We start from the raw sequence: 27,500 nt of genomic DNA on the forward strand, positions 1-27,500 counted from the left end.
ACGTACGTTTTTACAAGATACAAATACTAATAAACTCAAAAAAGAAAATACTTGCAGATTCTCCCAAATTCGTAGATTGGTTAACTACAAGCACAGTGTTATCGGTATTTCGGCATTAGACATTCTGATTCCAGGTTCCAGTTCGTCACCGGTCAAATGTTTCGTTAATTTTGGAAGAAGTAGTGAAGAGGAGTTGTTTGCCGTAAAGGTTTCGAAAAGGCGCGCATTTTTCATTTACCGGGTGTTTACGCTTGTTTGATAATAGGTCACCTCTCACCTCTTGCAAAATTACGGTAAGAAAATACTCGACAAATAGGAATCGCTTAACTTAAATCTTCTTGGTGTTCCCTCCCCCCTCGGATTCGCGCTAAAGCGATTAGTAGGAAACAGGATTATATCATTATTATCGAGGATTTTAACTTGCCCTCGCATCTTTGACTATTATAGCTAGCTGCATTCGTATATCGAGTTACTCCTGGGGGACTCCTGTTTTGAAAGGCCATGGCTTATGTTTGAGAATGAAGAATCATTGTATTTAACCTTTAGCGGGGTACTTGATATGTAATGTTTGTGAGATTCCATTAATTGAATCAATATTAGAAGCTTTATGTGGTAGATCAGTAAATAAGTCGGTATGGATGGATGGATGGACTAACCTGAGCATCAGACCTTGGCGGCGGAGGGGTTGAGAGCCCGTGGGGCGGGGGGGAGGGGATACTCCGCCAGAATTTGGGTAGGGGTGTTCCGCTGGGATACGCTTTTATAACTATCATTCTTTTTACACTTCATAGTGTGCGCATTGCTTGGCATGCATGTGTCTAGTGCGTTTAAGTCTTCTAATTAGGTATAGGTACGAGCACCCTCAAATAGAAGTCAAAACGTTATAGCCAACTGAGATAAATTTGATAAAAAATAAATTGATCCATAGTTTTCGCGCTCCAATGCACTGGCTGGCTGCTTTGTTGTCCTATTTTTTCCATCATCCGCTGCGTTTTAAAAATTCTGTCGTGGAAGAGATCTTTATGAATCAATTTTAAGACTTGGAAAAATGACACTTGATTGTATTTGGTCATACCTTTATTGTTATATAATTAATACAGTAATCCACATTTATCTAGCATAGAATAGGGGATCAATAGGCCCTTTGTAGTTAACGGTCACGTGTCTGTACTGGACTGCAAAATTTTTGTTTTTATATTAAATTGGTGATTCTTTTTAGCTACTTGTAAAGAACTGAATGAAAACATGTGTGTTACGAAATGTAGTTTTATTACGATCTCTCAAAACAGGTTGTAGAAAGTTTGTTTGCAGTCCAGTAAATTTCACCCATGGGAATCAAAATGTTCATTCATTTGCTCTCAGTGAATTAATCAGCACGTGATTGCTTAGCTGCAAAGGGCCTATTGAAACAGAAAGAGCGCACGCGCACAAGTTGATGACGCACGGCAATTGCCCTATTTCACTATGACGTCACTGCTTGTTTATGTGGGGGATAGAATCGCCAAATCCAATAGAAAATTCAACAAAATTTGCTCCTAGCGAAACAGTTTAATCTAAAATGGCCTGGTTTTTAGATATAATATGTGTTAATATAGTTCTTTGCATCAAAGTTTATGCGCACTCAAAAGCCGCAAATTCGCTGCTCTTTTTAATAACGCCTATAATGTTCTTGCTAATGATGTTAATAATAATGTTAATGATGCAAAATAACCAACTGAGCTACGCCTGCTTGTAAAACGTAATTAAAGGCCCCGTCCACGCGTACCCGGAAATTTTTGTATCCGCAAATTATTTTTTTGCGGATACGAAAATGTTCGCGTCCACACGCAGCGTATTCGAATCGTTTTCGAATCGTTTTCACTGTCCACACATATCCGGATATTTCTTGATCCGCCCTGATTCGAGCTAGTTCCTAGTCCCTTTGACGGATAGTTTTTCTTATTGAGCATGCACAAAATCGTGTTTACGTCAGCGTATTCGAAAATTTCCACTCTGGAGACCGTTTTCGTAAAATTTGCGGATACGGATACAAAAATTTCCGGACACGTGTGGACGCAACAAAACCCGTATCCGCAAAAAAAAATTTGCGGATACACAAATTTCCGGATACGTGTGGACGGGGCCTTATACTCTTGTTATATTTGAGTTTAGTTTTGAGATCGAAATTATATATTTTTTTAGTATCTTATGATAAAGTGATTACCAAAATATTCGTGTTCAAATGTGATAGAAAAAATATTATTTTAAAATCGAAATATAAGGAGAATCATTCTAACCATTTCGCGCTCATTCAAAAACCACTTGAATTTATATAAATTCATATTAGAGAATTTTCTTATGTATTTTATTCCATACCATCGCGCCGGACGATGTATCCAAGCCCTTGTCCGCTGAGACTATCAAAAAGAGTACAAAGAACCAACACAGCCAGGAAGACAGTTTTCTCCATTTTCTTTTCTACTCCAAGTTAACTGTAATCTGTTCAAGAAAAATCCAAAAATCCAATCTCATCCTTTTAGATGCGATTAAATCAAAATAATATGGATTCCAAAATTAAATTTATTTAGAAAAGTAATAGAGGATATTACATGGGCGCGCGGAGATACGAAATTTATCTTCGAGTGTTGAAAAGATCTCTCACGAGTGAGCGCAGCGAACGAGTGAGAGATTTTCAACACTCGAAGATAAATTTCGTATCTCCAAGCGCCCATGTAATATTCTGTTTATTGCATAATTATCAAGAAGTATGTTTTGGCTTTTTCAGGCAATTCTTTGCGTGTATTTTGAATAGCCATCGCAATGGTGTTATTTGAAGATATCAATTTTTCGAAATAGAGAAAAATAGATATTTCATTGGTAATTATATAATAAAAAGATATATTTAATTTCGAATTTTCTTGTAAGGTTCACAGACAAGATAGTCTTCAAAGTGTTCTACAGCAAAGATATAAAATACCTTGTATAAATCCACATCAAATTCTTGGAATCTTGTTTTAGTACTTCTTGCCACGCGTTAAGATGAGAAGTGAATCAAAACATGGCTTGGCTCTTGCATTTGTAGCATATCCAGCTTTGTGTTGTAGATAAATTAGCTTTGTCAATGGGGGGTGGGGTATTTATGTAGATGTGTGTATTGTTAAACGACTTATTTTTAAAACAAAATAAAATAAAATCCTCTTGTTGCACTGCGGTTCTTAAAATAATAAAGATAATATATATATATATATATATTATATTCTTTAGACATATTCTGAATCGAGTTCATGCTAAGACTTCAAAAAGCTTTGAACGGCTACTATTAATACAACATGGAACCAACCCCTCCCCCCTGAAATGATAATTCTACAGCTCAGGGTGTAAAAACAAGTCAACAAAATAACAAACACTGAAGTCATTCCGCGTGGATGGATGCTAGGGTAATTACTGATGGATTTATGTCGAAAACATTGCGTCATTATTAATTTTTTGTCATAGAAGATCGACGAAAATATTCTGTAAAGCGATGTTCGTATCTGTGCGAAACACGGTACTCACTGCACATACACGGTGCGACATGCGATAACATTAATCATACGAATAATAAGACTTAATAAGAAATAATAAATCTAGGTAGAGGTTGGTTACCTGTGGGATACCGCATGGATCCCTCCTCGGTCCTAGTACTAGTATTAGTACTAGTCACTGTCGTAAGATCGAAATTCCTTGCCGTTGTCTTGTAGTAAATTAACACATAGTTAAGTCTATACGGTGAGATACGGTACGGCTACACAGTACGACTGCTAATTTAACGTGTACGTCCTTTCAACTGATGCGAAAACCGTTAGCTTTATCTTGTTTTGTCGACAAATATTGTCTGCTACCATGCACGTAGTATGGTAATTGAGCTTGGGTTTTGTTTTTTAGTTCCTTTTTGTCCCTTTTATTTTTATGTTTTCGCTTACGTTTTTTCTCGATGTCAATGAAATTGAAGATAAAACGCCACAAAAAATCAAAGGCAAATAATAGAAAATGCCTTTTTTATGGTTTGTAATATTTTGAGTGTAGTTTTGAAGTTTTAGGGCTTTAGAACTTGATATAACAAGGAATGAATTAATTTTTCATTAAATTTGTATTTTTTTAAGAACGTTTCTTAGAACTATACTACTCAGATTTGTTTGTTTTTGTGAAGTAAGTGTAAGTTATTTGCTCAAATCACTTCAATTGAGTTTAAATTAACACTTAAATTGTTGCCAAGAGGCCTGAGTTAAATCTTAAAGCTTAGGTTGAAATTAGCAGTCAATGAGAAGCGACTTAGGCAGATTTACTGCAAAAATACGATAAAGTTCCTGTTCTTGCTCTTTTGGTTTACTTATCTAGAGTATGTTCGTATTTATCGAAAAGGATAGAAAAATGAAATGACTTTAGTTCAAGGAGTTTAAGCCGAGATATTTTGAGAATTGAGAAACATAAGGCTTAAAGTGGATAGATAACAAAACAAAAAATATATACTCCCTGTTCCATTCTTATTGGCACTAAGAAGACATTCCATTTTTAAAAAAATTTTTATTCTTTGTCTATTTATTTACGTACGAAGACGCCGAAGTCATTTTCATATTTTGAGTTACACTGAAAGCGTATCTATAATAAGTGATAGTTTACAAGTTTCAATAATGAGAAAATTATGCTTTTAAAGCGCAAATTATATAGCATTAAACGTTCATCTGCGTTGTTTACAAAACAGGGCCGTAACCAGGGGGGAGCACATGGGGCACATGCCCCCCCAATAAAGCTTAAGGTCCACTCATCTATCTCCTTTTGCTTTAAAATTGCATGTAAATGTTTTTTGATTAAATGAAGACCACTTTCCATCTGCACATTGTAGCATTCTTAAGAATCATCACTCACACATTACTCCTTTGTTTTTGTTCTAATTTTTGCTTGTTTATTTGTTTGTTTGTTTGTTTGTTTTTGTTTTGTTTTGTTTTGTTTGTTTTTATTGGTTACCTTTTCCTCTTTTTTTAAACTCTAAAAATAGAGTAATACAAAAATTAATAGAAAATAATAAAATATCACTATTTATTAATTATTAATTATATTATATTTAAAGGTTCCTCTAGTATAGAAGTATGTTTTCAGATGTTAGTACCTAGCTGGTAATAGACGTTTCGTTGGTCGTGGAAGCTGGCTCATTAATAATATATTTATATAATAATTAATTATCTAATTTATTTAATTGTCTAATTTTTATATAATAAACCCTTATCATTTAAAAAAATTCTTTTTTGCAAAGAATTAACCCATTATCACTTTAATGTTTTTTTTAGTAAAAATACACAGGTGATTATTGAAAATCTCGCGCACTGATTGGTCGAGAAACTCACACTATCCCACGATAATCACCTCCAGCGATAATCCAAAATGGCGGCCAGCCGCTTTGTTGCTGTTACCGGAAAAAAATGTCTTTGATCTTCTTCTTTTTTTGAAAGAATCACCTGTGTATTTATACTAAAACAATTATTCGCCGAAGGTGAAGTGAATATCGGAGACTCGATTCTCGGTAAATATTCCCCGATATTCAATTCACCTTTGGCGAATAATTGTTAATTAATAGCTGAACGATTTCGTATATTCTGTTAATGTTTTTTCATTCTACGGATATCTTTTGAACTCAAAGCGCCTTGAAAAAGAAAACGTTTTTCAAACTAAGGATATGAAAACGGCTTCAAGAGAGCAAGAAAGGGCAGATTTCGAATGCTTTTAATCAAAAGCCTCTTGAATGATCTTAAAAGCTTTTAAAAAGACAAATTTGAAGAATAATTGTAGTTGTCCAGTCTGTTCCTAATGTGTTTCTTCCATTGCAAATATCTTAAGAACAAGTCTTAGCTTAATTCACTTAATTTCTTTTTTACATGGTTAAACTTTTCAAGGACTACTGCTAAGGAAAGAAATAATACTCAACGAATGACACTTGGAATATCAAGCATACACAATGAAGGTCGTTTTCCAAATCTGTTTTTAGGTGAAAGTGTTACTTAAAATTACTGTAATCATAAAACATAATTCGACCGGACATTTCCTTTTAAGCTCATTACGCTTTTTCTTGAAAAGAATCGAAAGTGGATGATTTCTTAGAGCGTTTTCAACGTAAAACCCCTCAAATACTTAAAAACGCATTATTCTCTAATCCCACCATTGAAATGTAGGTTTTAAATATGGCACACATTTACGACCAATCAGAATCAAGTATCTAAAGATATAATAACAAGTGCATAACGTCGTAATGCGAAGAAAGTCGTAGTTCTTTGGGTTCGCTTCACATCGATAGCAGCTGTGAATGAAATCTTTAGCCCCTCGTTAGAATCACGATGCTGCCAGTTAACTCCACATCGTTGGTTTCCCTGGCAAATAGAACGGTAGCACTGCAATGCACCGCTGTCTTGAGTACACAAACAGAAAGGCTTGGAGCTACGCTGGCTAACGTTATTGTGATGCTGTTGGCTCTTGTTGGGAACTCTCTCATCCTGATCGTTGTAGTGAGCTCGAAAAGTATGAAGAACACCACAGATATCTTTATTGCTAACATGGCGCTCTCAGACCTCATTTTCCCTCTCCTTGTCATTCCGAGACGAATCGTGGAGATCTACTTTGGTGACCGCCGCTGGCTGATTAGTGGAACCGCGGGCTTGGTACTTTGTAAACTAGTGTTCTTTCTGCAAGACCTTTCCACGGCTGTTTCGATATTCAGTCTTATTTTGATAACTATAGATAGATTTTACGCTATCGTACTTCCTCTAAAGCGCTTTCTGATGACAAAAAGATCGTGTATTCTCATCGCTTCATTAACATGGGTTTTGGGGATCGTTATCCATGGAGTTTACTTCGAATCTTTCAGCGTAGCAACTCATGACAACCGACTTCATTGTTTCATCCAGTGGGATCCCAAAGGTCTAACATACGAATCTTATTATATCTCTGTCTTTATATGTTTTGCTCTAGCGCCTTTTATCCTCATGGCAGTAGCTTATTCTTTCATTTTTGTTCGACTCAAAGGCCAGCAAAGACGTATAGGTGTTTCGCTATCCGAGCCACAGAACACTCAACGCTCGATGAGACAACGCAAAGTCTTCTATCTCTCCTTTGCTATCGTAATCTCATTTGCTATAGCATGGACGCCTTTGAACACTGTTGTCTTTCTCGATCTTTTTATCAAAGATTATTCCAGTGAAGAAAAGTGTAGCTGGAATACTTTTCTTTTTATCGGAGTGTTCCTGGCGTACGCTAGCTCTGCCGTCAATCCTTTTATCATATTTCTGTTCAGTTCTAAGTTTCGTGTGGCTTCGAGGGAGATAGTCAGGCGGATTGGAAGACATTATGTGCAGAGAAGTAATCAGGTTACAAACATTACTAATATTGAATTGCAATGATTAACAATAATATAGGAACACTGAGTAAGCAGGTTGAACATTGTCTCCGATGTAGTCGCTATTATTATTTTTATTTTTATTTTTTCGTAAGGGTGAAAGACAGATATGTAGATAGATAGATAGCACCTTGATTTCAGTACGATGATTTCATAAGTGTATAACGCCTCTTTACATGAGACTCGTAAGATAAAAATCCTATTTACAAACGATGCATGATTTAAAAAGAAACTAAGATGAACTTACTACCTATATATCATGGTAGAGAGAATTAAAGAATGAATGAAGAGAGAGAGAGAGAGAGAGAGATAGAGAGATAGAGAGAGAGAGAGAGACTACTTTTCCTCAAAGGGCGAAACGACTTTACCCACCCTTACCCAAGTTATTAAAAAATCTATCTTGTCTAGATTCGATTCTAAATGGATTTTATGAATGTATTTTAAAAGGTTTTAGTTATTATAACACTGAGTATTATAGACAAAACACTAGAATAGCTAGCCCACCGTGTTAAAATCACTGAAAATGTGCGTGCACCATGATAACAGATATTGCCATGCTTAAATGTTGTTTTGACATTGATGTGAGATTACTAGTCCATGTAAAACCCGGAAAAATATATTACTCGACCATTTTAATTCAAAAAAGCAGAAGTTTTGAGTCGTGGTGACGACAGTATAAGCGCCTGAAGAACAAACACTGAACTAAAATAAAAAATATTATCAACAGATTGAATTGTTTTTGAAATATAAATATGTACATATAGGTATAACTAATATATAGGTATAACTAATATATAGGTATAACTAATATATAGGTATAACTAATATATAGGTGTATAACGTTCGTCATGTATGACGTTTAGAAATGATTGCTGCAAATGTTATTTTTCATCTTTAATTATATTTTATATTATGAATATATAGATTGGTTGTATAGATTTTTCTTCTTTAACTCTATATTATATAGATATATAGATTGGTTGTAATGGAAGTATTAAAAAGTCACATATATAAGTCGTATTTTCTGTTTGTGGTTCAAGAAATGTCACAATTGATTATATTCTTCATGAAGATTATGGTGATTATGATTAATTACTAGTAAATCGCATTGATAAATGTCAGGAATTAGTATTATATTTGTCTTTTTTTAGATCGATATTTAGAAGCAAGAAAAATAAAATATTTGATAGCTAAGTATTTGTCTTTGGGGGGCGGGGGGGTGGGGACGGGGGGGTGGGGGGCAATGCTATACTGATACATACAATCTTCATAACCATTGTGTATATATTTCATCCACCTAAAAAAAGCTTGTTTACATTGGTGAGCTCACGTTTATGTAACATATTAAATAAAAATAACTGGGGAAAATGGAATGGAATGAAGAAAAGGAAAGAAATAAAAAACGGAGGAAGAAAACTGGGAAAACGAAAAAATAAATGGAGGATAAAAATAGGTGTGGATGGACGACGGAAGGATGGACAGATGGACAGAGCTATAAAGTCTTTTAACCTATTTTGAAATAGATAAAGAGCGACTGCTTAGATATTTTGGAATTACTTTGAGTAGCCGATCACAAATCTTTACCGAAAGAGAGAGAGACTTCTTGGAGAGAGCAGAAAAGGTTACAAGAATCAACGAGAAATCGGCCTGAGTAATCAAACTTATGTTTCAAAAGGTTCTTTTGCTTAGGATAAGAGCAACTTTGTCCGACTGAAGCAGTTGGATATGTATGGTCTTATTAACACCAGTAATACTGGCGTCTGACAATCGTTATTGATCCTGTGTCAAAAGCCTTCACCTGTTCTCAGAAATGTAAGAAGAAAAAGGGATTGGAAAGGAAAAGGAAGAAAAGAAGAAAAGGAATGGAATGGAATGAAATGAAATGGAATGAAATGAAATGAAATGAAATGAAATGAAATGAAATGAAATGAAATGAAATGAAATGAAATGAAATGAAATGAAATGAAATGAAATGGAATGAAATGAAATGGAATGGAATGAAATGAAATGAAATGAAATGAAATGAAATGAAATGAAATGGAATGAAATGAAATGAAATGGAATGAAATGAAATGGAATGAAATGAAATGGAATGAAATGAAATGGAATGAAATGAAATGAAATGGAAAAGAATGGTATATATGGTATGGAAATGAGAAGATGAGAAGAGAAGGGAAAAGAAAGGAAAGGAAAGGAAAGGAAAGGAAAAGAAAGGAAAGGAAAGGAAAGGAAAGGAAAGGAAAGGAAAGGAAAGGAAATGAAGGGAAGGGAAGAGAAGGGAAGGGAAGAGAAGGGAAGGGAAGGGAAAGGAAGGGAAGGGAAGGAAAAGGAAAGGAAAGGATAGGAAAGGAAAGGAAAGAAAAGGAAGGGAAAGCAAAGTAAAGGAAAGCAAGGGAAACGAAAGGAAACGAAACGAAACGAAAGGGAGTAAATTGCAAAAGGATAATAGAATATAAAATAAAGGGAAAGCGCAAGCCTAAAAATAATAAAAGTAATCTAAATTTATCCTAATATTCGCCTTTTATGGTTTCTTAAGACTCCAGCGTGGCTTGGAAAGCACACTGTACGTAATTAGCGAAAGAACAGAAAATTTACAGGGCTATTTAGGATGTTGTGTCACGCTTTACTTGTGCTATATAACTTTACTTTAAGCATCAACCTTAGTTTGCTTTGGAAAGAGAGGAAGGAGAGGAAAGTGACCGAAAAAAGCAAATATTCCAAATGTTTGGGCAATTTTTTCCAACGAAAATCTAAATTTATCCTAATCTGAACACCAGGGAAATAGAAGAATACGATAATTGATCATTTCCTTCTCTACTCAAAATTAAAGCCGTTTTTTCTGGCTTCCTAGTATCAGGATCATTTGCCTAGCCTTGGTAATCCTGATCCCTAGTAGTATTTTATAGTGTAGTATGATCAAATCCTTCCTGGGTTTAACATGAACAGGATTAATAATATTGCCTTTCTTTCTTTATAGGACTGACAAATGTATTTATAAATATATAGGTAAGCGCATGAAATATAATTAATGGTACTATTGCCTAAACCTAGTATTGCTAGCTCAATGCACAGGATTATCAGGGGGGAGGAGGGTTACACAGAATAGCTTGTGCGCGGGGGATGGGGTGGTAAGGAAAAATTCATATTTTTTTCGACGCGTGTGCGGGAACATCTACCTATGGATAAGGGTTTCTCGAGAAGAGAGAGAAGAGAGAAGAGAAGCTCAGAAACATATAATGCAAGAATGCAAGTTCTTTTGGTGCTTTAAGCATAATCGTTCAATGACAATCAAATCTAATCTTCGGGAGGTATTGTATTTTCATTGGCCCGAACCGGTGCTGAACCAACAGCTGCACCATTTTTAACTGATCGACGGATGAATAAATGAACGATTAAATAAATGTAAATGAACACATGGGCGGAACAGGTCACTATTTGTCGGACTTGGTAGACTGGGGTAACGTTAATGCCCTCAATATTCGAATATTCCAAGGTTTTGAATTTTCTGTTGATACACCACGATTCACTAAATCCTTCCCATCAACCACAGCGTGAAGTCAGTAAGAGAAGAGAAGCAACTAGGTAGAGGTGTTTCAAAGTGTTTAGTATTGTTGAAGTTGTGCATTCTTTACTTTACGTTGTTTGCGTATATTTAGACACTGAAATAAGGCTTACCCTTTGAAATGAGTCTGTGATAAATCAGTACAGCGGTATTTGACTAATTTGAAAACGGTCTATTGTATCCAATTGATTTATATATCTCGAGAGCTGAACAAGAGCCAAAAACTTGGCCCCACGTCACAATAACAAATATACCCAAATATATATGTAAAGTTTTTACCGACCAAGCGATAATAAGAGATAATTTATTTTACGTCAGAACACAGGTAGTGGTTACCAGAGGCTCATGCTAAAAGCTAGACAAAAAGTCGTCAGTACGCGTGAGTACCTGGATGATAAACGAGTAAATGAACAACTAAATGAACCTGATTGAAGCGAGTTACAATATGTGTGGGTGTACCGATAATCAGTCTGACCATGCAGTTGACGTAAAACCGTTGTCGAGTTTCATATCGAGTGGGAGGACTGCGGTCAGGATAGATAGACGTCATTTCCAGTCTCGTGTGGAATTTTTATTAGATGAATGGATGACAATGCAAGTAGTTTTAATTTCTATGGAAATTTAAATGGATAATTGCGAATTGGGGAGGGGAGGGGAGGGAAGGGGTAGTGCTTGCCCCTCAAGGGAAGACTGGTAATGAGGAGTCATGAGGTCCATTCAACTAATTGATACAAGGCAATATAATGAAATACTCTTTTGGCGGGATAGTACATGACGGGCAGCGATTGCCTGTGATTGTAGGCTTACTGATTGATATAAGCATAGAATACTCTCTGGTTGATAGCACATGACGAGCAGTGTCTGCCCCTCAACAGAAGGCTGGTAATGAGACTATTTATGACATTCGTTCTGCTGATCGGTACCACTGAAGTAATATGCATTAAGTGTTTTCTCGCACGTAACAGAGCAAGCGAACAAATGGTTGCGGTGAAAACGAGTTCGTAGGGGATGTTTACAAGAGTGTACAAGTACAATATGATCAAAGACATTCGCCCTGTAAATTCATTTCCTCTACCACGCCCCTTGGCCATAGGTCATTAAATATTAAGTGCATGACGTCATAGGTTGTGGAAAGACGGTTGAATCACAGTACAGCTAACGCGGGTATCCTGTGGCATATCATGGCACGTCTGCACGTCTGGTGAACAATAAAGTTAGCTACGAATCTGGCAAGATATCCCATCGAAAACCAATCTCTCTAGACAGAGATTAGAGCGAAAATTGGAAGACAGTTGAAGAGGATACGGTTAATAGTATTATTAGCTCAAGGCTAATGGAAGAACGCTTGGACAAGGATAAAGCTGAATGTCAAGGATAGATATGTACTGTATGTCGTGAAGGTTTTTGCGATAACACTACAATGGTGACCCCAATGTGGTCCTGACTTAAGAGTCGCTTTATCTACGAGCAAGAGAATTGCCAAAGATAGCTACAATTAACGAAGAACAGACCCAAGTTATATCATTACATTTGTAATGGAGAAACATAGGCATGGCTTCTGCACGAAGCAGGGGCTCGATAACAGAACGAGAACAGTTTCGGAAAATGGTTCCTCATACGGAGAGAAGCGAGTTAAACCAAAAGAAAAGACGCGAGACGACAAGCAGAAACAATCTGCCGTCATAAATGAGAACACTGGTGTGGATACCAACGAAGAAGAAACATTCCGTGATCTCATTCTAAAGCATTCTCAACATAGCAAGCAACGTGATGATAATCTTAACGAAGAAGCTCAGAGAGCTCAGCCGGTCGTTGTGAATCGGCCTCGTCCAATGCTCCAAAGAAAAAGTCACTCTGATCTTACGTCCTATTCTAACACAAAAGTTAAAATACTGGTGGAAGGAAAGGAATTGTCCGGTACAGATACTGAGGGAGCATACGGTTCAAATAGGTTTAAAACATCACTGCAGGAGCCCTCGATAAATACGGATCATATTGCAGATGGACATCACAGTACGTTACGCTCTTTAGTTGGATGGTTCGGGAAGGCCCATGCAAAAGCTTATGAATTGAAAAATGCGGGAAAAAACTCCGACGAAACGTCAGAAAAAAGAACGCCTCTCTTGAAAAGAAGTCGCTCCTTCAGTGGAAGAATTCGGGAGAAACTCAAGATCAGCTTTCCCTCGACAAACGCGAAGCAAAAAGAACCGGTGTTTCAACCTCCCAAATCGAACTATTTACAACCTCCCGGTTATAGAAATGGCGTTGAGTGGAATAGAGTGAACGGTAAGGGAGTCACGCAATTTGGGTTTCCAAGAAGACACAGTGATCAAACTGATTTAATGTCTAGAAGACCTTTAGGAGAAAGAAGAGACGTTCGAGCTTGCCCTGCTTATTTTAGCTTGGACCGTGGGCTTCGAAAAAAGTCCGCCAAAAAACCCTTGACACGAAAACGGAGCAATTCCTTAGAGAGACAGGATGGTGATTTTCCTTTTTGGTCACAAATAAGCGACGCGGATCGCAGCCGTTCGTGCGCGGCACGTATTAGTGTGTCTGAACCATTAGATACTCATCGAGATAATGATGGTATGCTAGAAACCAATCTATGTTCGACTGAGCTTTAATCATTTGTTTGGTAATGAGTGTTATTCTTAAGGAGACTAATATGACTGCTGTGACTAATGTCATTGATACAACGCTTTATATGTTATTCTTCGGGGACGACACACTTGAGTTTATCAGGAAATTATCGAAAATGTAAGAACAAACTTAACTGAAATGAAGGCTGCGTTTATTTACTTTCTGATTTATCTATTCTTGGAGATTCTTTTTACAGAATGTGTCTTTATTAAAGCTGGTCTGATGACAGAAACATGTATACAGTTTCGTAACACGATAACCGTCGGAAATGAAAATATATCACAAATGTAGCCTCGGGACCTTTTACAGAAAAAGCCGAAAATATTCCTTGATTTTCTTAAAAGAATCTTCGAGATTGCTAACATGTTTTGTTGACCATTATTGTATGAATGGTTATCAAGTTTTGGATTTTGAAAGCTGTCATTTGAATTGGGTCATGCGTTGTAGACGAGACATCTTCCATGGCCTCGTTCGGCGTGTCACCCCGAGGTCATTGTAGATATGTACGTATATATATTTGTATCACAGACTATCTGGTTATTGAAGACGGTTTATTTGTACTCAAAATATACAAAAAAAAACTTTAAAAAATATAAAAACAAGATTACTAACTTATGTTTCATTATTCTGTTTCTCCTATTTTTCATTTTCATCCTATCAAGGAGTTAAAATAGGAGAAGAAAAAGTAAATGAAAATGAAAAATAGGAGAAACAGAATAATGAAACATAAGTTAGTAATCTTGTTTTTCAAGCGCGTGCGCTCCGTCCTATTCATAGCAGTAGCGTAGCGAGGGGGGCACCGGAGGGGCACGTGCCCCCCCAAAAGTTTTGAAAAAAAAATTTTGAAAAAAGAGTAACAAAAAAAACAAAAACATATTAAACCGAAACGAAAGAGGAAAATAAATTATTACAACCTACAAAAGTGCGAATTTACACGAAGTTATCCGGACGGGCTACCTGTGCACTGCGAACCCGGTCAGAGCCTGGAACTGCACGTGGGAATTTGAAATTTTTTCTTATTTTGGATCAGTGCTCCCCCAGCTCCTAGATCCTCGCTACGCCCCTGATTCATAGTTCTACCTGGCCATCCTAAACTAAATACAGTCCAAAGCTCATCAAACAAGACAGCGGTAATTATCACGTCATTACTGAATATTTCAGTGCCCCCCCCCCCCCCCAAAGATTTTCAGCTTCCGCCGCCCCTGTGAACTATTGACGAATTCTTTTTGATTTTCAATACGAATCTAAAAATAACCAGTCCGAGAAAATGATCACAACTCGAAATAGGGGTACTTTTAGGTAGTACGGTCTGGGTATTAAATGGGCTCCTGACTGAATAAACAATGCACTGTACTGACCCAATCCAATGATCGAAACACAGTAAAATAGACTTCAGTTTGTAATGAGTCTAATAGCATGTTTGTTCAAACAACACCTTCCGAAATCAAAATCATGTTATTTCACTTCCTGTCAATTAACTGGAATAATAGACCGGTCATAGTCAAGGTCAATCATAGAGCCAATAAACTACTTTGGTTAATTGGATTCTTGTTAGTTCGACATGGGCTTTCCTGAATGGTTTCTTTATACTTATTGGTTGTCAGATAAGGGGTCACGGGGTGCATTTAGAATCACTGAATCAACACTCAAATTAGTGTCCTCCTCAGCCGTCATTAGTTTCGGTCCCAGATTCTCACTCGACCTCTCGGACCGTGAAAACCTGGTACTGAAACTACTGACGACTCTGAAGGTGACTACACTCAAATGGGCTCAACGAGAAATTCTGAGAATTTACTTGTCACTGCAGCAAATTCACTGTAGGACAATCGCTAAAATTTTATTGGCTAAAAGATTTTTCAACAGTACAATGGGAAAGGAATGTAGTGCTCCAATGAGCAGACGTTAGTGGGGAGGGATTTTCGGACCGATACTAAGAACGTTTGCTAGGGACACTAGTCGTTTCCCCGCCCTACCCGATACGGCAATTTCCCAGTCGTACTTGAGCCTTATTGTATCTGAGTACCACCGTATAGACCTAACCTGGCGTTATGAATGACTGGAACAGAACGGAAGCAATTTCCGTCCTAAGCAAAACTATAAATATAAAAGAGAAAAAGGAGAGGGCCGAGGATTGATATATGCGGTACCCCACAGTTAATCAACCTCCTCTTAGATTTATCATATAATTTGTATTAAGCATAACTATCTTATATCGTATAATAAGGGTTTTCGCATGTCGAACTGTCTACGTGCTGTGAGTACAATGTTTCCCACAGAAACGAAAATCCTCTACAAAATTCAGTCGCTGTTCTACGACAAAAACATAATAATAACACAATTTTTTCGACATAAATCCATCAGTAATTATCTTACTGACGTGCAAGGGTATAAATTTAGCATCCACCGACCCATGTGGAATAATTCCAGTGCTTGTTATTTTGTTGACTTGTTTTTATACCCTGAGCAGTAGAATAATCATTTTAGGGGGGAGGGGTTGGGTCCATGTTGTATTTATAGTAGTCGTTCAAAGCTTTTCGAAGTCTTAATATGGACTCGATTCAGAATGTGTCATATGTAAACTTTATTCTTTTATTTTTTATTCTAAGAATATCAGTTCATTAAGAGAATTTCATAATAATTTTGATAAGTTAAACGATACACATAAATACACGATAAAACACTACTGTCCCCCATCCCCATAGACAAGGCTAATTTGTCAACAACACAAAGCTGGATATGCTACAAATGCAAGAGCCAAGCCATGTTTTGAATCACTTCTCATCTTAACGCGTGGCAAGAAGTACTAAAACAAGATTCCAAGAATTTGCTGCTGATATATACGAGGTATTTTATCTCTTTGCTGTAGAACACTTTCAAGAATATCTTGTCTGTGAACATGCTTACGAGAAAATTCGAAATTAGAGATCTTCATTCTGTCCAAAAAATTGTCATTTGGATTTTGTGTGTGTGCGCGTCATATTCTAATTTTTTCAAATACTAATGTTATTTCGATTTAGTTTATCTTTTTGGATTTTTCTTGAACAGATAACAGTTATTTTGGTGTATTTCCAAAAAATTGCCATTCGATTTTCTTTCAGTTACGTTTGTCATATTCTCATCATTTCAAACAAAAGATATTTCCGAACCCATATTATTATGTTTTGATTAGTTTATCTTTCTGGATTTAACTTGAACAGATAACAGTTAACTTGGTATAGCAAAGAAAATGGAGAAAACTGTCTTCCTGACTGTATTAGTACTTTGCACTCTTTTTATCTGTCTTAGTGGAAAAGCTATAAAGCGCCGCGAAGGTATGGAATAGAATACATAAGAACGTTTTTAAATATGCATTAATATGAGTTGAAAAGAGTTTTTGAATGAGGGCGAAATGGTTAGAGGTTTCTCCGAATATTTTGATATTTTGATAATAAAAAGTAACATTATTGCTCAAATCTTTCTTGCACAATACTCGAAGATTTTTGTAATCACTAATTATTTCAAAATCAAACTCAAATAAAACAAACTAAGAGAGTAAAAATTGATGTTGTTATTGTAAGGCATTCAGATCTTGAGGTCACGGTTCCATCTATGGGATCTCCACTATTGTTTCGACTATTTTTGTAACTGTCTATAACAAGAGAAATTAAATAAGAGAGGGAAACTTCTTATGATCGCGCGCGCCATGTGAATTTCAAGATGAGCTATTTTTAGAAATCGGATGCAGTTTAAATCTCGCCTTACCCTACTCCCAGTGCGTCAAGTAGCGCGCGTGCGCTTTTTCGTTTGTTGTTTTGGTCACTAAAAACGAGGAATTTTTTTTTTTAGTTCTGATTATTTGTTACTTCTTACGTTTTTTTAGAAATACCTTTGAAACGCCGAAGCATTGGCCAAACCACAACATGTACTTGTTATGGAAAAACAGGGTATTTTGTATATTTTGACGTGCTTGGGATTTATGGAAAAAACTACATGCCCAAATAAGAACCATCCCTATGCCTTTGCTTGTCATCATTCGCTGTTTGGCCTCTGTTGCTTACCGGCAGGACAATGAACCACGCGGAAGTTCTAAAGAGGTGCCTAAATTTAAAAACAAAGTTTGATTTTAAAGACGCAATGCAGTCTAGAAGCACCCGTTATCTATAATGAGTAAATATAAATGGTAATACAGATTTTGGTTACAAGCCTCGCTGCTTGCTTGCTTGACTGCTTGTTTTCATGCTTGCAAACTTGACAAAGAAATTCCCTTATTCTATGCTAGATGAATGTGGATTAAATTATTAAGTATGCAACAATAAAGTCAGTCATAACCAAATGCAACATTTACGTCTTATTTTTTCCCCTTATTTTTCGGATCTCTTGAATCTGAACGAACTTTATTTTGAAAAGGCAGTGGGTAAAAGAAGTGTATTGAATATCGTCTTAACCGGCTTTCCCTTCTTCGATTGACGACCTTGCTCCGTAAGAACACTTCCAAAATCTAGCTAGGTCTGGTTCTTTTTAAAAGTACATACTCTTGATATTTGTAGGGCTTCCTTTTCCCAGAATGTAAAGCAGGCATTCTTCTATTCAAGAGCCGCGCTAGAGTTATCAAATCCATCGAACTAAAGATTGAATCAGAGATCTCGAAATCCCATTATTTTTGTCGGGTCGTTCCAGTTCAAGTGGAAGAGCTGAAGAAATAGAAAGCGCGCGCGCGTGTTGTGTGCAGTTATAAAGCGCTGTGGGTTGGCAGAACACGAGAGAAGTGTTAGGAGAAGCACGACGCGTAGCGGAGTGCTTTTGGATACTTCTTGAGTGATCTGCCAATCCCCAAGTGCTTTATTACTTCACACACACATCACAGCAAGCAAGCTTTTTATTTCTTTTATAAAATACAAATTACAATAACCGTTATTGTAGATAGGAATGACGCGACTGAAAGTGCGCACGCGTGCTATGTGCTCACATGAATCACGCGCTCACAACCAATCAGAACGCGAGATTTTAACAGTTATTTTATAATGAATCTTTCTTCATAGAGTGCGAAGGAAAATAGATATGTGGCAATGTTAGCGTTAATTTGAGATGATGATACTTTGTTGCTTTTTCGGACGTCGCTTGCTCTGTTTTCTCCAGACGTAAAAAGCTAAAGGTTGTTCAGTTTGTTTGAATTTCTAAGCTGTAAGTTTTTATTGAGAAATGATGTCAATAAGCCTCTTTACCTTAGTCGGACCTAATGTTTTAAGTACCATTTCAGATCAAGTGTCATTCCCTAGTAGAGTATTACTAATTGCTTTGTATAACTGTTGCACATGAGAAGACACATGAATATGGGTACAACTCAAACAAAGGATCTTATTAAGAGAATGACATGTGGTCTGAAATGGGAAAATATAACGCCCAAGGCAAAGAGGTCTATACGATTGGAATCATTAGCTCAAACCATCTATTGTAACTATATAGGAATCCCTGGCCTCCGGTCTATCCATCAAATGCGTCGTTAGCGAGACGATATTGAAAGGACGTTGGGTCGGAGTTCATCAATTACTTTTCATAAACACGCACCTAACTCATTCTCCGTATGTCATTCGATAAAGCCGGCTAGTCAGTCAGAGTATCTTTCGCTCGTCCATGGTCTTTACTCTACCAGCCAATAAATTTACTTTGTTATTATTCCTTTAGTAAGTTATGAAAAATTCAATTCTAAACATTCAAAAATTTCGATCTTTGGCCATTGAAACGTTGCTTGTCAGCAGCGAATCCCATACCAATTACATATGTCGTCAACCATGGAAACTCATGTTACGTAGATGAAAATGACAGCCTTGTAAAGCATGCGAACGATTTCCAATCAACTTATGCGAAAGACCCTCTAATGAAACTAGAGGCAGTTTGCTAGACTTGGATACTTTTTGGTCACTAAAACCGTTTTTGGCAAATATCAATGCGGTCATAATCCTTGCCATTCCATACAAATTTTCCCCATCAAACTATTTAATGTATATGAGAATATATATATAAGCTATATATTTGTACTGCGGTTGTAATGTATCAAATTGAGCTGATCCTCGCAGTATATCAAGAAACTCATGCAGCTGCAAATTGAACGACTCAGAAAACATTCTGACTATTTTATTTTATATATTTATTGCAATGTCTCCTATATTCTATATTCTGACCTATAAACTCCACCTTCTTGCTAATCAGATTGCCTCAGATAGACTGGACCGCCTGCACAAAGATTGCAAATTAATAAAAATAAATCGAGTTCTTTTCTATTTCTGGGGGTCATTTCAACATTTTACTCATGAGTCGGGCTACGACAGTCAAGCATCAGGACAAAAGCCCTTACCATGCCTCAGATTAAAAAAGCAAAAATACAGAGTCCCAATGTGTTGTACAGTTTTGCCCATGAGCAGGGCTACGTCATTCAAGCATCAGGACAAAAACCCTTATTCTCAGATTAAAAAAGCAATAATTCAGGGTCCCAATGTGTTGTACAGTTTTGCCCATGAGCAGGGCTACGTCAGCCAAGCTGGAAAACGAAACTTTGGTAATGAACATCTTTGTTCCATATGACATTGCCTTGATAAAAGAAAAGAAAAGGCTTTGCCACCAAGCTACTAGCCTGCGAATACAGCCGACTCACTTTGTCCTGATAAAGCCATTTTTTGGTATACGGAACTGAATCCAGATAACTCATGGCTGCTTGTCAGAAATTTGGCTCAGGTACCAAAGCCTGTTAATCAAAATTAAAACTTCCATGACAATGAACTTGGACTGAACAATGTCTATGTAATCCCAACTCAGAGCTGTTATGTCATGCCAGTCCATCATAGACTAGTAATAATATGATTCGGTAAAGGCATCCTTCCTTGTCTCAGACAAACCAGACGATCTCATGAATACAGTCATGCTTTCTAATTCTCTTTCAAATGAGTAAATCTCCGAAGCAATTCAAGTTGCACGTTCTAGTTAGAGTTCTGTAGAACACAGAGTAGTTGTAAGCAGCCCATCACTAGTGTCAACATGCGTAAGGCCATGAGACGTACTTCGTGGTCCTGCAAACGAGTGATACCGTCGAAGAAGCTTCTGCGAATCTTGAACGCACGTTGAAATGTTATTCTGTAGTTTGTTGTCGTATTTATTCAAGTCTATCAAAGAGCTGCTCTTCTTTCTTTCTAGTTTCGGCCTTTCTTTGACATTTGCTGCATTAATCACTACCTTTGTCGTGGAAGAGCTTTCTTCAATGCGGGTACTACCATTCGTGCTAGGCAAATCCACTTTGCCATGCGACACAGTCGTTTTACTAATGTTGTTGTTGTCCAATTGCTTTCTAAATATTGATTTATTAATAGGCTGTGAATAGATGTATGGTGAAAATTCCTTTCCTGATTGAGTTGAAGCCTGCATCCCTTGCATCGTACCATGCAAGAATTGTGCACTATCTTGCTCTAGAGTCTAGTGTCACAATTAAAAAGAGGCACAGATGTATTCCAAGCAGACAGTTTCTTGACTGAATAGTCCTGTAGCATGTTTTGATCAGACTGTTGCAACAAAGTTTGGACAGCCTTATTTAAGTAAGACTTATGCTAATCCAATCCTCTGTCAAAACAAATTATAGTAACTATAATTACACACCAACAGAATATTAATTTTTGAAGAACAAGACATGAATCAATAGAACAAAATCACCCAGGCGTGATGTATTGATTCCAAATAGAACTACAAACCCAAATGTAATCAAATATATCGCCTTGGGGCACTTGCTCATTGTTTATTTTAACTTCTCAAAGTGATCCTTGACTCATGATTTCTTATAAAAACTTCACGTCCATTTGTCAACCCTCCCAAACCATATGGATATTCAGTAAGCACGATGCAACCTAGCATAGACATTACAATGAAAACAATATAGAGACATAGATTAAGAACCCAGTTGTCGACTTTAAAAGTATGCATGTGTATACAGGGATTAGCTTTGTTTGTCTTTTATTAACGCTGTTGACGTTGGTTGAATGGTAAGCAGTCCCTTGGTGACGTCATGTTGTGACGTAAAAGACCGGGTTGACTTAGCGTGTACCTCGGTTGAGAGGATTCCAAATTTTGTCACTGGTTTCTGAATTCCAATAGAGTACAGCACCTGAAAAAGTATCATCAAAACTTATGTTCTACTTGAAGCTGAGTATTAAGCTAGCAGTATATATGGCACTCTGATTTGTTTTAAAACTCAACACATCAGCCATACACCGCTAAATGTTACAGCTCAACAACGTAATCTCCTGGACAACTCATATTGCTGGTTTTCAATCATTCCCAAGAGAATGAAATAACAAAAGACACGGCGGCCATGTTGGATGATATAACCAAAAAGACTAATGAAGAATATTTTGTTAAATTTATCCAACATGGCGGCTGTGAAAAGCATCAATAGACTCGCTGTATCAGCCCATGAAAGTTTGGGGTGGTTGTTTTAATTTGAATTATTTAAAATTTGGTAATTTCATTTTTCAAATACTTTACTGTGGTGGAATAGCCGCTCTATCCAGCCGATGGAATCATATCTATGCCACTAACTAAAGAGTGACTCAAATGACCAGACGCAGATTAAACAACTTCGGCTTGCAGGCTCACTTCTTTCCATTTCCGGCTTGCTTTGTTCTGCTCAGCGAGGACACACTAGCTTCAGGTTGTGCTGTTTGTAAAATAATTGTTTGCCGTTGGAATATCAAAAACTTAGTATAATGGACATATTTCAGTGGAGTGCAGGTAACTACTAGTCATACCAGTTATTTTGCTTCATTAACTTTTTTTTAACTTATAAATATAGATGAGAAAGTTCGATCCTCAGTCTTCCCTTTAAAAAAAGTGAAAATTGTAATCATGCGAAAGAGCCTATGATTTCATCGTTTTGATATTCGTTTGTTTTATAAAATATAATTTTTTCAGCCCCTGCTGGGCAAAGATTAGCCTGCGTTGAACTACGACGCCTCCCTGAACATTATTAGTTGGCCTACTCAGACGGGATTTAAAAATCAGTACTTAGGGAACCTTCGCTTTCCTCGACCTTCATCTAGACTATAATTGACGCTATTTTAAGTTCTTAATTTGAGGTCATCTTTTTCGACTTGACGTTTAGATCAACGTCAACCCAGCCTGATCTAATTCTAGGCATCCGCGACAAAATAGACTAAGCTATATCGCATTATGTATATGTGAGATAAAAAGTAATATGGCTATTGGTCATTTAGTTGGCCGATGATTTGACAAGAGCCTAATATGATTTATGAAGGTGAAATGTCCCAATTATGCTCTGCTCCCGCCAATAGAACACAAAGACGAAGCGATTTACGATGCAGGGTGCAATCATACACTACAAGTGATAAAGAACAAGACATTCCTAAAATAATTGATATCGTTCGTTCGCAGCACTATTAAAAAACACAGACAGTTGCAATTGAGCACCGAAGATAAGCCAAGGACTCTTAGCAAATCCGCATACGAAGCAATTGAAAACTGACCAGTTTCCAGCACAGTTTCTTAAGTCCAGTTTCTCCAGTGTTTGTATTCTCATGATTGACTGGTTAATGCTATGTGCTTTTTGAACGGTCATAAGGGTTCAAGTAAATAAAGATAAACATCGGTCGCTGAAGAACCCTTGTGTGGGATCTAGAAAGATCATGAAAACCAACGAACAGGAACGTAGCAGCTTACAGAAAGGAGAAGTAAACTTTTCTCATCGATGTAAAATGTACTCCGATACAAATAGTGTTGAGATGCAGACAGCTTTTGACAGTGAAAGGACACAGTTAACCGATACCGCAAGAACGTCCTATTCTAATTGGACTAATGGCTGCTCAAAGGAATCAACCAATAAACTTGGATCTACAGAATTATATAACGAAAATACTGGAGAAAAATCGTTATATACTGTGTTAAATATGATCAGCAAACCGCGAACAAGTGTTAGAGAATTCAGACGGAATACACTACCGAATTTACCAGTGTGGGAGCCACAGCGCCGATCAAGAAAAACGATGTCCCTCTCGGAACTTGATGAAACTGAAGTTATAAATGGAACGCTTACGACCACTTTATGCTCAACGGAATTATGAGTTCCATGAAACTTTAATTAGTGGACTCATTGGACGAGAAAGGAACCCTTGAAGTCTATACACTTTAGACTCTTGCAAATCTCTAACACAAGGTTCAATTTTTTTGACAGGATACCGATGATTGAATGTCTAACACATGCAAACATGTTATTTCAATGCTATTCAACATCGAGGTATAATTTCAATGATTTATGTTTAGCAAGTAAATTGCCGTTCGAGCAAGACTTTTGCGACTCAGTCAGCAGAGAACATCAACTTTTACGCATCTTTAGACATGTGGCATTGAATTGCCCAGAGCCAATTGTTCAAAATGCATAAAAGGAGACCAATTACTAGAACGATTGGATTCTCATTATCAGAGTTTTCAATGGTACATGCTCTAATTATCGAAATGTTTTTATTCTGATTAAATACCCCTTGAAAGACAGACACGAAACATAATTATTCATTCACGAGCACCACTGGTTTACTATAATAGTAGATAAGGAGGCTTATCGTTCGAGATGCTGCCATTTCAATTAAATCTCATTTGCCTGCTGCGAAGTCTTTTGTTCGACAAGACGAGAGATCTCTGCAAAGATAATATTGGGAAATTATAATTGTTCTAAAAATAGGTATATTTTGTTCCCCTGCTGCGGTTTATATACCACAGAATATATTAACTGACTTGAATGGCTTTGTAATGAACGTATAGTTCAGTTTTGAAGTTATCTTTTTTACCAGAAGAACTCATTAAGGAACACTGAATGGAACTATACCACTGCAACAGTTTTAGTGTTTATACAATGGTTTAAATATAGCACCATATAGCTACTAAATCCCAGGGTAGATAGAAAAACGCTGGTTTGCATGGCTTTGGCATGAAAAAACGTACAAGCTCAGTCCTAAAACTTTATTTTACGAAAACAAACCTCAAGAAATAACGACACACCACAGATTTTTTAAGCATCCCTCATCATAGGCGCACGATAGTAGCATAAATCATATAGCAACACAAAGCACAATTTAGTTACATGTTTGAATTGGAAGTATAATGGCATCTATAGATGTCGTGGTATCTAAAGAACTCAAGAATGGTGGTGCCATTGGAGTTTCATAAGCATACATGACGTTGGTGGAACATAACAGTCAAGATTACAAAGAGTGATGGGATGGGCGACTGATGGACATGGTTGAAAACAGATGAAATGAATTAACATCGTTGACCAGGTGAAATTATAGCTAATCAAACATTGAAAAGTAGATGCAAGGATGCAAGGATGCAAGGATGCAAGGATGCAAGGATGCAAGGATTGCAGGATGCAAGGATGCAAGGATGCAAGGATTGCAAGGATGCCAAGGATGCAAGGATTGCAAGGATGCAAGGATGCAAGGATGCAAGGATGCAAGGATGCAAAGGATGCAAGGATGCAAGGATGCAAGGATGCAAGGATGCAAGGATGCAAGGATGCAAGGATGCAAGGAGCAAGGATGAAAGGATGCAAGGATATGCAGGTTGGATGCATTTGATTTCGACAGTACATAGATTAGAAGGAAAATTATAGTAACAAACTGATAAGTAAAAAAGAAAAACACATTTAAAAAAAACTTTATGTAACTAGTAGTTAAAAGATGGATTAACGGGGAAACAAATGGAGTCAATGGGCGGATGACAATTATCCTTTCTCCTCTCACTGAACACGATAATTTAAAAATCCGAGTTTCGTCCAATGTCTCTATTCGTAAGTATATTGGACTTGTAATTAAGGAGGGGGAGATTACATCTAATCTGCAATTAATGAAAGGGGGGGGGGGGGGTGGGGTGGGGGGGTTGGGGGGGGGAGGGGGTGGGTGGGGGTGGGGTGGGGTTGGTGGGTGGTGGGGGGGTGGGTGGGGGGGGGGGGGGTGGGGGGGGGTGGTGGCAGTGGGGTTTGGTGGGGGGGGGGGGGGGGGGTGTGGGGGGGTGTGGGGGTGGGGGGGGGGGGGGGTGGGGGGGGGGGGGGGGTGGGGGGGGGGGGGGGTGGGGGGGGGGGGGGGGGGGGTGGGTGGGGTTGGTGGGATTCGGTGGGGTTTTGTGGCGGGGGGAGCTGGATGTGGTTTGTGTTTAGTGCTTGGGTGTTAGGGAGCGTGTGGGGGGGGGGGGGGGGGGGGGGGGGGTGGGTGTGGGGTGGGGTGGGGGTTGGGGGGTGGTGGTGGGGGGGTGTTTTGTGGGGGGTGGGTGAGGGGTCCGGGGCGGGGGGGGGGGGGGGAGGGGGTGGGGTTGGGGGGGGGGGGGGGGTGGTGGGTACGGTGCGGGGATGGGTGGGCGCGAGGGGGTGTGAGGTTGGGGGCGGTGTGGGGGTGATTGAGGTGGGGCGTTGGTAGAGGGGGGGAGGGGATGGGCGATGGGTGAGGAGTGGGGGGTGGGAGCGGTGCAGGGGGTAGGGCGGTGAGGATGGGTTGGGGGGGCAGTTGGGGTGGGGGGGGGTTGGGGGGGTAGTTAGGTGTAGTGGGGGTGGGGGGGGGGGGGGGTGGGGGGGGTGGGGTGGGGGGGGTGGGGGTGGGTGTTTGGGTTGGGGTGGGGGGGGGGGGGTGGGGGGCATTGTGGGTGGGGGGGCGGGTCGGGGCGGGGGGAGGGGTGGGGCGGGGGGTGGCGTTGGCGGTGGGGAGGGGGGTTGGTGTGGGGTGGGGGGGGTGGTGGGGGGGTGCGGGGTGTGGGGAGTGGGGGGGGTTGGGTGTTGGTGTGGTGGCGGGGGGGTGTGGGCTGTGTAGGGTGGGATCCAGTGGGGGGTGTGTGGGTGTGGGGGGGGGGGGGCTGTTGGTGGGGGGGGGTGGAGGTGGGGGGGGGGGGGGGGGAGGTGGGGCGGGTGGGTAGGGGTCGGTTGTGATCGGGGAGTGGGGTGGGGTTCGGGAGGTGTGGTTGTGCGGGGTGCTGGTGGGGGGGGGGGTGGTGGTGGGTTGGTGGGGGGGGGGTATTGTGGTGGGGTGGTTGTGTTGGTTTGTTTGTGGGTGTGTTTGGTTTTTGTTAGTGGTGGGGTGTGTTTTGTTGTTGGGTGTGGGCGTTGGTTGGGTGGGGTGGTTTGTGGTTGTTGCTGGTGTGTGGGGCGTTTTGTGGGCGTGGGGGAGGGGGTGTTTTGTGGGGGGGGGGGGTGGGGGGGGGGGGGGGGTGGGGGGGGGGGTGGTTGGGTTGGGGGGGGTGTGTGGGTGGGGTGGGGTGTGGGTGTTGGGGGGGGGTTTGGGGTTTGGGTGCGCTTGGGGTTTGGTTTGTTGTGGGGGGGGGGGGGGGGGCTGGGGTGAGGGTTGGGTTGGGTTAGGGGGTTGGGTTGTGGGGTTAGGGGTGGGGGGGGGGGGGTTGTTCGGCGCCGGGGGGGGTGGAGGGAGGTGTGGTAGGGAGGAGTTCGTGGGTAGAGCTGTGGTCGGGGGGGGGTGCCTTGTTGTTTGTTGTTTCGGGGGGTGGTGGGTGGGTGGGGGGGGGGGGGGGGGGGGGGGGGGTGGGGGGGTGGGGGGGTGGGTGGGGGGGGGGTGGGGGGTGGGGGGGGGGGTGGGGAGGGGGGGGGGTAGGGGGGGGGGGGGGGGGGAGGGGGGGGGGGGGGTGGGGGTGGGGGTGGGGGGGGTGGTGTGGGTGGGGGTGGGGGGGGGTGTGGGTGGTGGGTGGGGGTGGGGGGGGGGGGGATGGGGGGGGGGGGGGGGGGGGGTGGGGGGGAGGGTGTGGGAGTGAGCGCGAGGAGGGGGGGGGGGGGGGGGGGGGGGGGGGGGGGGGGGTGGAGGGGGGGGAGGGGGGGGGAGTCGGTGGGGAGGGGGGGGGGTGGGGGGGGGGGGTGGGGGGGGGGGGGGGGGGTGTGGGGGG

The 27,500-nt window shown here is 39.8% G+C and overlaps 1 protein-coding gene and 1 long non-coding RNA gene across 2 annotated transcripts; both read left to right on the forward strand.

Annotated features, from left to right (window-relative positions):
• The first annotated feature begins 6,322 nt into the window (after window positions 1–6,322).
• LOC116300640 (prolactin-releasing peptide receptor-like) lies at window positions 6,323–8,136 on the forward strand. Its single transcript, XM_089030797.1, has one exon. It carries the CDS (start codon window positions 6,345–6,347, stop codon window positions 7,401–7,403), a length of 1,059 nt encoding a protein of 352 aa, XP_088886923.1. The 5' UTR covers window positions 6,323–6,344; the 3' UTR covers window positions 7,404–8,136.
• Window positions 8,137–16,351: 8,215 nt separating this feature from the next.
• Window positions 16,352–17,860, forward strand: LOC148910920 (uncharacterized). Its single transcript, XR_016119809.1, has 3 exons — window positions 16,352–16,445; window positions 16,799–16,912; window positions 17,461–17,860. It is a non-coding gene; the product is annotated as an uncharacterized LOC148910920 (long non-coding RNA).
• The last annotated feature ends 9,640 nt before the right edge of the window (window positions 17,861–27,500 follow it).

Source organism: Actinia tenebrosa, unplaced genomic scaffold (assembly GCF_029948245.1).
Source record: "Actinia tenebrosa isolate PJP-AT-01 unplaced genomic scaffold, QUT_ActTen_1.0 PGA_scaffold15__27_contigs__length_11533743, whole genome shotgun sequence".
Taxonomy (NCBI): Eukaryota; Metazoa; Cnidaria; class Anthozoa; order Actiniaria; family Actiniidae; genus Actinia; species Actinia tenebrosa.

What these genes read in the sequence shown, in the direction of transcription:
- LOC116300640 (XM_089030797.1), top strand. Translation starts at nt 6,345, where the DNA reads ATGCTGCCAGTTAACTCCACATCGTTGGTTTCCCTGGCAAATAGAACG.